The sequence below is a fragment of the Fundulus heteroclitus genome, unplaced genomic scaffold (assembly GCF_011125445.2).
Source record: "Fundulus heteroclitus isolate FHET01 unplaced genomic scaffold, MU-UCD_Fhet_4.1 scaffold_99, whole genome shotgun sequence".
NCBI classification, from domain to species: domain Eukaryota; kingdom Metazoa; phylum Chordata; class Actinopteri; order Cyprinodontiformes; family Fundulidae; genus Fundulus; species Fundulus heteroclitus.
The window spans coordinates 458,693-470,187 of NW_023397461.1; the positions used below are offsets into that span (position 1 = coordinate 458,693).

Sequence of the window (11,495 nt, forward strand, 5' to 3'; positions counted from 1 at the left end):
AGTTAACGTTAGAATAGTTAATTTTAGATTAGTTAACTCTAGATTAGTTAATTTTAGATTAGTTAACTAGATTAGTTAACGTTTGGTTAGATAATTTTAGATTAGTTAACTCTAGATTAGTTAATGTCAGATTAGTTAATTTTAGATTAGTTATCTCCAGATTAGTTCATTTTAGATTAGTTAACTCTAGATTAGTTAACGTTAGATTAGTTAATTTTAGATTAGTTAACTCTAGATTAGTTAATTTTAGATTAGTTAACTCTCGATTAGTTAACGTTTGGTTAGATAATTTTAGATTAGTTAACTCTAGATTATTTAATGTCAGATTAGTTAATTTTAGATTAGTTAACTCCAGATTAGTTCATTTTAGATTAGTTAACTCTAGATTAGTTAACGTTTGGTTAGATAATTTTAGATTAGTTAACTCTAGATTAGTTAATTTTAGATTAGTTAACTCTAGATTAGTTAATTTAAGATTAGTTAACTCTAGATTAGTTAATTTAAGATTAGTTAACTCTAGATTAGTTAACGTGTGGTTAGATAATTTTAGATTAATTAACTCTAGATTAGTTAACATTTGGTTATCTAACATAACCCCAGTTCTTTTTCATAATATTCACTCGGTGTCTCACTATGGGACATGGTAGCTCCCGTATTGCCAGACAGCTTATGGAACAAGTACCGCCCGGTGGGGAGGGTCCATAGGTTCAGTTATGACTCTAGGACCGCACTGGCCACGCACGGTCTGGACACATCGAGCATATAGAACCGCACAAAAGTCAGAGGCGAGGACCAACTCGCTGCTGAACAAATGTCCTGACTGGACACCCCCCTAAATGAAGCCCAGGACGCGGCCATCCCGCGGGTAGAGTGTGCATGTAAACCCGCCGGGGGCTGCAGACCCCTGCTTCCATACGCCAAAGCTAAAGCCTCTACCATCCAGTGGGCGAGGCGCTGCTTTGTGATTGGCTGTCCCTTACGGGGCTCCGCCCAGGAGACAAAGAGCTCCTCCTGACGTTCTGTATCCTGTCCATATAAGAGCGTACGGCTCAAACAGGGCACAGCATGGGCGCTCGCTGCTCACCGGGGGAAGCGGAGAACGCCGCCAGCTCATCGGTGGACAAGAACCAACCACTTTTAGAACAAAAGCTGGGTTGGTCTTCAGAACCATACGCGTACCCCGGGGCAAACCGGGTACATGTGGGGTTCACAGAGAGCGCATGAATGTCGCTGACTCGTTTAGCAGAGGCCAGAGTCAGTAACAGCACTGTCTTAAGAGACAGATGTCTGAGACTGGTCCCCAACAATGGCTCCTATGGGGTCCTTTGAGCCCCCCAGAACCACCGTCAAATCCCACATCAAAGGTGTGGAGACAGGGAAAAGCCTACGCCCCTCATAAACCGGCACACCAAAGGGTGGTGGCTCGCCGTTTTGTCCCCAAATCCTATATGGCATGCCGCTATAGACCTTAATCGTAGAAAAGGCTTTTCCTTTATCAATCCTGTAAAAACATCAGAATCGCTGGTACAGAACACTAAAAGAGAACGTAGTCCCGTACAAGACACCACCGCTCAAACAGTCCCCACTATATAGAGACGTAGTGGAGGGAGCCCTGATGGTATTAACTACACTCTGAGGGAGCCCAGCAGTGGTCAAACAGGCCCACAGCTGCAGTCGCTCCGGGTGCGGGGGGACGTGGACGTGCGTCGCCCTCAGGGAGAGAAAGTGGGCACCGCTCCAGAGGATCAGTTCGCGTGCCAGATCGTGCAACATACGAGAGCGCAAGCCTCCCTGGCGGTTGATGTACGCCACTGTTGTTGTCTGTCCTCACCAGGACATGGTGACCCAAGAGGAAGTGTCTCAAGGAAAGAGACACAGCCGAGAGTTTGAGAAAGTTTATGTGAAGGCGCTGGAGAGCTTGGCTCCAGTGACCCCTCACAGACCTGCCCTCCTGAAAGCCGCCCCAGGCGGACTGGCTGGCATCCGTGGTCACACCCTTCCTGGACGAGACGGTGCCCATGAAGGACGGGGCTCGCCAACAGCGCAGAGCTGTTACACAGTCCGCCGTGACTATTACCACCATGCGCCATGACGCACGGGTCCATCCGGAGCGAAGCAGCCCAGCGCTTAAAGTCCCGCATGTGAAGACGGCCGAGGCGAATCACGAGCATGGCTGAGGCCGTCAGACCCAGCAACCGGAGACAGTCTGGACTGGACAGATCTGTGCCGACGGAAATGTGCAAGGCAAGCTCTGAAAGTCGTCACCCTCTCCTCCGACAGACGAGCTGTGAACGGCACAGAGCGCAGGGATAGCATATCTCCTGCCTCGGAGACAGGTGGCCCCAATTCATCAGGTGTGCTGTGACAATATGTGTGTGAACCCTGGCTTCCTGTTCTGACTGCGCTAACGGGAGCCAGTCGTCTAAATACGTGGCCAGACGTATCCCGCGGCCTCTGGCTACCACGGCCTCTGTGCACCGTGTGAAAAGGCTGAGAGACAGGCCGAATGGTAGAACACAGTATTCGTAGAACACCCTACATCTGTCAGGGGGTAAATGGGAATGTGGAAATACGCGTCTTTCAGATCCACGGATGAAAACCAATCGTTCGGTCTTACTAGACGCAGCAGTGCTGCATGTGTCAGCATCCTGAACTTGTATCTTCGCAGGAATTTGTTCAGAGCCCGCAGGTCCAGAATAGGGTTCTCCCACCGTTTGGGGACGAGGAAATATCTGGAGTAAAACCCTGACAGACTCTGTTCGGGAGATACGACAGAAACCGCTCGTTTGTCTATCAGAGAGGATTTCCTCCTGTAAGACTCGAGCTGATTCTCCCTGCATGTGAGTGTATTACACCAGAGAAACGGGGAGGGACAGCGGCGAATTGAGGCCTATATCCCCGGGAAATGGTGCGTAAGAAAGAAAGCAGAGGAGCATACTGCGGCTCCTGCCCCACGCCCCCTGGTGGTAGAAACGGGAAATGATCCCCGGGCATCACCGCAGGTACGACGGGCGCTTCGCTCTGTTCCCAGGGGATGGTGACGCCCATCCCAGCAGGGCAGCAGGGGGCTGAATGGCCACCCTGCTTATAGACAGGTTATAAACAGGCTTATAGACAGAGCGTTGTTTGTTTTGGCTTTTTTATTATCTGCACCCTCGGCTCGTGGCTTGGTTGTGACAGATTTATTTATATTTTTACACTGTTCATCCTTTATCCGTGTGTGTATGTGTCTGGACATTCTGCCGGGACGCAACAGCACAAAACCCTGAAAACTCCTGGGTTCCACCCGCAGACTCTTGGTGTTTTAATTACAGTCAGAATGCAGAAATCCTCAACTGGACCGCCCCCCCCCCCCCCGGAAGACTTTCCACTCGCAAAGTCTGGGACATTTTTAAGGATCAAACATGGTGGCTCCTCGCATCAACAACAGGAAGCTGTGATAAAGCATGTTTATTCTACACATGTTCATAAAATCAATGTAAAATCAATGTAACACAGCGGCTGCAGCTTTGACCCCCGCAAATTAAAAGTGGTGTTTGCTTGTGGAGAGAACCACAGACATCATATACGTAGACGCGTCATAGGGCGCAGGATCACACGTCAATGTCACCGCCATATTGTATGTGGCAGAAAAAAGTTAAGTTCTGTTATTGTGAACGTGAATCAGAGAAGATTCCTCATTCCTGTGCTGCATGGAAATGTATTCTGGCTGATTTCACTACTTGTATCTGCCTTCTATAAACTAAGGCTGCACCATGCTGCAAAAGTGGACACACTAAAGCTGCAGAGTGACACTAGGAAAAGCTGTGCCAGACCATTCTTTTTCAAGGTTTTTAGCTTGCATACAGCATATATATATATATATATATATATATATATATATATATATATATATATATATATATATATACGGCTTATTTAGAATACTTGAAAATCTATATATGCACATCTAAAATTACTAATATGAGAAAAAAAAGACCTAGGACAATAAAGTAAAAAAAAAAAAAAAAAAAAAAAAAAGTGGTAATGTTTTTAGAAAAACGTCATATTATGAGAATTAAGAGGAAACATTTCTAGAATTAGTAATAACCCTAACCCTTTGCAAAATTATTTCACTCCTGGAGTAATAGGGCCAGGTTCGATTATTTTAATTATTCTTATTCTTTAGGAGAATAAATTCTAAAAGTTAAAGGGATACGAAAATAAACTTGTAATATTACAAAAATAAAAATACTATGAATACAAAGTATATTCTGAGATTAAAGTCCCTCTGATACTGTTTAAGTGACTGAGTAACTGCAGATTTGCCACATCCAACATGGCGGACGCTCTGACGCACCGCAGCAGAGGCAGAACCCGCCCAATGACGCGTCTACGTTTCTGATGTCTATGGAGAGAACAGCTTTAGGGGACGTTTCTAAGAGAAACCTGGCAGGCCCATACCTCCCTAAGATGGCTGCTTAGGGGACGTTTCTAAGAGGAACCCGGCAGTCCCATACCTCCCTAAGATGGCTGCTTAGGGGACGTTTCTAAGAGGAACCTGGCAGGCCCATACCTCCCTAAGATGGCTGCTTAGGGGACGTTTCTAAGAGAAACCTGGCAGGCCCATACCTCCCTAAGATGGCTGCTTAGGGGACGTTTCTAAGAGAAACCTGGCAGGCCCATACCTCCCTAAGATGGCTGCTTAGGGGACGTTTCTAAGAGGAACTCGGCAGGCCCATACCTCCCTAAGATGGCTGCTCTTCTTCAGCTGCTGACCCAGAATCACATGGAGGGCATGGAGGGAGCTCTGCTCAGGCTTTCTCTCTCCTTCTTCTGGTGTTTAGGGATTCTCTTCGTCTTTAAGTCATCTCCTCACCTGGCTTGTAGGTCTGAGTCCTGCATTCATCACCTGAACCCCTCCTCAGGCTTTAACGTGTTAAATGACAGTAAAACTCCCCCTCATACACACAGGCTGGTTGAGGCCTCAATCCTGCCTCAGGTGAAGCCAGAAACAGGTGGGGGTCGGTTTGTTGCTAATGACAGAGCTACCTGGGCACAGGTGTGCTGCAGCAGCTGCACCCTTTATTCAGGTTTATTTGCATTAATATTCCATATAAGAGGAATTTCCTGCCACTGATACTAAACTTTAATGTTTTCTCAGGAAATCAGAGCAACATGTTTTCCAGCAGAGATAAATTTAATGAAGTTTGAACAGAAAGACAAACAGTTGGCGCACATTAACGAAGAATGTTGTGAGAAATAGCAGTTTGATGGAGATGAAAGCGGACCTTTAACATCTCTGCACCTCTAATTCTCCACTAATGTGAAACATGCCGGCTGGCCTCCAGTTGTACTAAATAAAAACGCACCTTGCAATATATACATGTGACACATCAAGCTCTGAGAACAGTTTTTGTGGTAGATTGAAATATATTTAGAGACGCATTATTACAAAACCATATTTTGTCATAAACTGCTTATTTCAGCCGAGGCTGAACTGATTGAGTGACTGCAGCAGAAATGTAAACCAGCATTTAAACACATTAGTCCTGAACTATGAGCACCAGATATACGGTCAGACCAAGGAGACCCTCTGGGTCAGGCCAGCGTCCTCCTCCACCATCATGGTGGTCCTGGACCTGATGGACCCAGGGCTGTCCTCCTTAAAATACCCATTCAGCAATAGATAAACCACGCCTTTTCTCTAGAAACAACTATATTAATCAGTGTCTAATTAATAATCATCCTCTGGTTCTCCTTCACAGGACTTCAGGAGTAATGTCCATCAGGACTTGCTCTGGATCAGGACCTCCTGCCGTATTCAGGGAACGGTGATGGAGCCCAGGCAGCAGGAGAGCTGACGGTACCGGCGGGGTTCTGCTGGTTATTTGGGTCAGCTGAAGGCTCCTCACAGCTTTCACCCCAGGCCCAGAACCTCCTGGTGGTTCCCTGTGCAAGGCTAGAACCTGGGGGGAACCGGAGCTTTGGGTCTGTGGTTCCTGTGGAATGGCCCTGCTGGATGCGGACCCAAGGTAAAACCGTTTTGTTCCACCTGGTTTTCTCCTGGTTCCTGACGGGTGAAATGGGGCTGGTGCAGCGCTTTGTGTCTCTGGAAGCTTAGATCAGGAGGTCAGGAGGTCAGGAGGTCAGGAGGTCAGGAGGTCAGGAGGTCAGGTAGGCAGCTTCTCTCTGTCTCTGTGGCAGCAAACCTTTCCCCGTCTGACTGGGTAAAGAAATTAAAACTGGACGGAGCACCAGCTGCAGTCTTCCTGTCAGGCTGACAGTTATTACACTCAACAAGCAAAGCCATGAATCTAGGTACGCTGTACAGCCCTGGCCGGTCTAAATGTCGTTCCTGGTCCAGAACCTCGCTGTCCTGAGAAGCAGCAGGTGATCTCAAAGGAGAACCCTTAAAGTTTAGGAGCAGCCGTTACTCCAGTCTGAACCTACAGCACGGTAGTTTTTTGTCGTTCCTTGGTCTTCTCCCTCTTGTTTAGACTCAGCTGGCTCTCTGTGAGGGTCGGATCCACCCTGCGGTACTGGGACCTGGGGGGCGCCATGGTGGTTAACTCATGCTGGTCAGCAAACACAAGCCTCTGGTTCTCATTTCGAACGTTTTTCATTTTGGAGATGCGCTTTCCGATCAGATAAATCATCTCCAGGATGCACATCAGGATGCAGACCGCACTGGTCACCACCATGAAGACCATGAAGATCTTCTTCTCTGTTGGGCGGCTGATGAAGCAGTCGACGGTGTTGGGACATGGTGACAGGGAACACTTGGAAAGCCTGCAGAGCAGAAGCACAACAGACTAAAGCAACAGAAGGACAGCATTGTGTTATTTTGAGGGTAAAGTCTAGGCTTACCTGTCGAGGTTGTATCCGTGATAGATCCGATACAGAATATAGAGAAACGAGGAGTCAAACCCAGCTTTAAAGATCAGGCTCAGCAGATAGGTCCACCACAGACCGCCTCTCTTCTTGCCGGGGTTGGCGTACAGGTGGGAGCCCTGGTGCACCTCCACGTACTTCCTGTCCTTGCCCTCGCGGTATTTAACGTGAGCGATCACCATCAGAGATGGACAGGTGACGAAGATCAGCTGCAGCGCCCACAGGCGGATGTGGGAGATGGGGAAGATGTGGTCATAGCAGACGTTGGTGCAGCCAGGCTGCAGACAAAGGCAGACACGTCACTTTGTGTCAGAGAAAACTGACAGTAAAACCCAAAAACCGCTCAGCTCATCGTCTACAATCAGTCGGCCTTGATGAAATAATGAATCAGGCGCTTCCTGCATGCAGAGAGAATATGATGGCTGGATAAGCTGCCATCTTAACCTAGTAGAAAAAGATACTAAATCAGTAAATAAAAGGGACAGAAATGGATTTACTGTCTGATAATTTGTTCTCTACTTGTCAGTGAAAGCAGGCAGGTCATCTGGGCCAGAACACAATCCTCCATTCCTCAGCAGCCTTATGAACAGTGGCTGGGCCTCGTTAGTGGCTGGGCCTCGTTAGGACGGCTGTAAAGCTGACGTTAGTTGGACTGTACACTCCTAAACTCTTCCTATCGGCAAAAACATTAAACTCAGCTTTTCATGCCATGCTAGGATGTTTTTGGGCCGGGCCAGGAGTAAGGAGGCCAGAACCCCAACACACCACTGATGGGCATCTGGGATATAATCTGCCTAAAACTGCTCCTTCTCATGGCCAGCAGGGGGAGACACTTTCAGAAGAAGAAGGCTGTCTGCAGCCTCTATGGGAAATAAATGAGGACTTTTATGATCCTAATTAGGCCTTAAATTGTGAATTGTTCAGGTGTACCATGGTTAGGGTTAGTGAATGAGTGAATGATGCTTTCCAGAAGCTGTCAGGAATGAACTTTAATATCGTGCGGGTATGAGAGGTAATAGTGGATTGTGTGGTGAACCCACAGGACAGGCAGCGCTGTTCCTGCCAGGTTCCCTTTGCACTGAGCGAAGCGCTGCGGTACAAGCTCTGGTTTAGGGAACCTGCTTGTCCACCACAGGTTCTCACCTGTAAAGGTGGGTTTGAATGGAGCTCACCTGCTTGGTGTTGCACACAAAGTCCTTGTTTTCATCTCCCCACACTCTCTGCGCCGCCACCACGAACACCAGCACACGGAAGACGAACACCATGGACAACCAGATCCTCCCGAAGGCCGTGGAGTATTTATTGACTCCGCTCACCAGACTCTCCAGTCCAGACCAGTTCATCCTGCTGCTGCTGCGGTCCGGGCAAACAGAACTTCTCACTGAGGAAGAGAAGTCCCAACCAATGAGCCACGCCTTGCCATCAGGTGCAGTTCATGAATGAAACATGTAGGTGAGCAGGTAACCCGTCAGAGAAACTCCACATCCAACATCTCCATTTCTACAGAAGCCCAGGAGAAATAAACCCAGTCCACTCTGGACCAGATCGCTGCCGTCCTCAGGGCAGTCAGACTTTTTACAGCAGCAGACTGCACACTATCAGGTAGGAGGGGAGAATCTAGAAAAATAGAGTCTCCCTGATGTATTCTGGAAGCTTTCAAGACGAAAGGTGATTATTTAAAGAATAGAGTCAGAGTGCATGTTTTAAATTGAATAAAAGGTAAAAAATGTGAATGATCAATTCTTCAAAAACAACCTTTGTTTATTATTATTATTCTTAAAACATAATTTTTTTCACATGATGTTATCATCATGTTTTAACAAGGTAAGGTAATCTCTATTTGCATAAAATTTGTTTAATTTGAATTACTAGCACCACATAAAACAGATCAGATTAGGTGAGGTCTAGTCATATTATTATTATTATTATTATTGTTATTATTATTATTACTAGTATTATTATTATTATTATTATTATTATTATTATTATTATTCACAGTTCTGTTCTAAAAACGATCGTAACATTTTCTTCACAAAGTCGAATTTTTATGATAAAAATACGGGGTTGGAATTTGAAATTGAATTTACATGTTGAATTTATTTAATGTTTCTGGATAATTACATTACTGTATGAGTCAAGTTCTATTCCGTTTTATGCCTCTTTCCTTGTAAGTTTGAAATGTCCCATGCTCCTGAATGCACCACAGCTTTCTGACGCTGGTGAATGCATCACACTGGTCTGTGAACGCGGTGCTGTGTAGATGCACGTTTGATCTTCTGCTTAAAATAAAGCTTTGCAGTTTCAAAACTCACGTCGGCCACAGAGGATGCATATCTCAGCAGGGATGCACATTTCAGCATAACAGCGGTCTGTGATCAGAAAAGTAGCATCTCAGTTGGAACAAGGAACCCAATCACTCGTTAATGTTGCTCTCAGTGGAGACAGATGCTAAGCTGATTTTTGGGATGTATAATCAGGAAAATGTAGGCGGCAGCAGGAGCTGCTATAGACGGCGATTTGCCGCCGTTGACCGGCTACTTTTGACTGCCCTGCATCCTTTCCATCAGAACCATAATTGAAAGTTTAAACGGGTCAAAGGAAGTTGGACTTTACCTGACCGAGTTATTTTGGTCCATGTCCTGTTTGTCTACAAACACAGTTTAAGTTGGAGGATTTTTTTTTTTTTCCCCAGAAATGTTCTAATTTTGACCTGGTGAAATGTTCAGAACCTTTTGGATTTAAACAGCTTCTCAACCCAATCATAGGTATTTCTGTCTTTTTCCTGCCAGGGTCTACATCTGAATACCCTTAATAACAGTTCCTATCTCCTATCTCCTACCTCCTAGCTCCTTCTCCCTGACCTTTCCTGGGTCAGCAGAACTCCATCAGGGAGGAAAGGAGCTTCAGCTGCAAACATGGAGGACGGAGTCTGACTCTATAAGGTTTATTCTGATTGAGCCAGGGTGTCTTTTCATAGTAGCTACATCTGGCCTGGTGTTCAATTCAATTCAATTTTATTTCTATAGCACCAATTAACATCAAATAATCTAAAATCTCTTTCCAAAGTCAGCTTCCATCAGGTCCTCCAGGTTGGTGAGAAAGTTTCCTCTCTAAGGAAACCCAGCAGGTTGCATCAAGTCTCTCCAAGCAGCATTCACTCCTCCTGAAAGAGCGTAGAGCCACAGTGGACAGTCGTCTGCATTGTTGATGGCTTTGCAGCAATCCCTCATACTGAGCATGCATGAAGCGACAGTGGAGAGGAAAACTCCCCTTTAACAGGGAGGAGAACCTCCAGCAGAACCAGAACCAGGCTCAGTGTGAACGCTCATCTGCCTCCACCCACTGGGGCTTAGAGAAGACAGAGCAGAGACACAGAAAGCTCAGAAGCTCACATTGACCCAGGAGTACTTTCTATGTTAGAGAAGACAGAACAGAGACACAGAAAGCACAGAAGCTCACATTGACCCAGGAGTACTTTCTATGTTAGAGAAGACAGAGCAGAGACACAGAAAACTCAGAAGCTCACATTGACCCAGGAGTACTTTCTATGCTAGAGAAGACAGAGCAGAGACACAGAAAGCTCAGAAGCTCACATTGACCCAGGAGTACTTTCTATGTTAGAGAAGACAGAGCAGAGACACAGAAAACTCAGAAGCTCACATTGACCCAGGAGTACTTTCTATGCTAGAGAAGACAGAGCAGAGACACAGAAAGCACAGAAGCTCACATTGACCCAGGAGTACTTTCTATGTTAGAGAAGACAGAGCAGAGACACAGATAGCACAGAAGCTCACATTGACCTAGGAGTACTTTCTATGTTAGAGAAGACAGAGCAGAGACACAGAAAGCACAGAAGCTCACATTGACCCAGGAGTACTTTCTATGAAGAGAAGACAGAGCAGAGGCACAGAAAGCTCAGAAGCTCACATTGACCCAGGAGTACTTTCTATGTTAAAGAAGACAGAGCAGAGGCACAGAAAGCACAGAAGCTCACATTGACCCAGGAGTACTTTCTATGGTAGAGGGGAATGGCATTAGGAGTAAAGCTTAGAGGCGTTAAACTGCTGTGGATAGACCATGTCCTCTGAAAGGAATTCCTTCCAACCCTCCAGGAACTGTTTGGAGATGATCTGTGGTTTCTCCATTATGGAGGAGCGTTGTTTCTGTGGCTGAACGTCTGAACTGAACGTTCTTGGTTCTCTGGGTTCTCTGGGGAATCGGGTTTGATGTTTCAGGTACATGAACTCTGCTGAAGACCACAAGCACACCTTACCACAGCAGAGGGAGAAATCTCCTAGGGACTGAGGATTGTGACAAAAAGTTAAAGATGATGACTTTTAATCCCATAAATCATCGGTGGGATTTACGGGTCAACCCACGCCGCTAGTTTAACGAGACTTAGGGGAACCAGCTTTGATTTTCCTGGAGCTAAAAAACACATAAACCCTTCAGAGGTTTCCTTAATGTTGACAGGGAGCAACACAATCAGGCAGGGCATTTTTAAAGCTCATAACCGAAGCAAAGCTGAAGTCGTTTTAATGTGGATGTTAGTAACTCAGAAGCAGCACAGCCCAGTTAGCCTGTCTTTGTAAGCTGAAGACCATTCTGATGACTCACTCTCT

The 11,495-nt window shown here is 46.2% G+C and overlaps 1 protein-coding gene across 2 annotated transcripts in view; it reads right to left on the minus strand.

Moving 5' to 3' along the window:
- Positions 1 to 5,160: 5,160 nt before the first annotated feature.
- cx28.6 (connexin 28.6) overlaps positions 5,161 to 11,495 on the minus strand; it is a 6,907-nt gene continuing 572 nt past the window's right edge. The window contains exons 1-4 of one of the 2 annotated variants that reach the window (XM_021310365.2): positions 9,186 to 9,240; positions 8,046 to 8,254; positions 6,850 to 7,151; positions 5,161 to 6,771 (exon numbers count right to left, since the gene is read on the minus strand). In XM_021310365.2, the coding sequence (XP_021166040.2) occupies positions 6,429 to 6,771; positions 6,850 to 7,151; positions 8,046 to 8,254; positions 9,186 to 9,225 (894 nt within the window). In that variant the 5' untranslated portion in view covers positions 9,226 to 9,240 and the 3' untranslated portion in view covers positions 5,161 to 6,428. Of the gene's footprint in view, positions 6,772 to 6,849; positions 7,152 to 8,045; positions 8,255 to 9,185; positions 9,241 to 11,495 lie in introns of those variants that run through there. The other variant, XM_012852143.3, reaches the window with a different exon arrangement.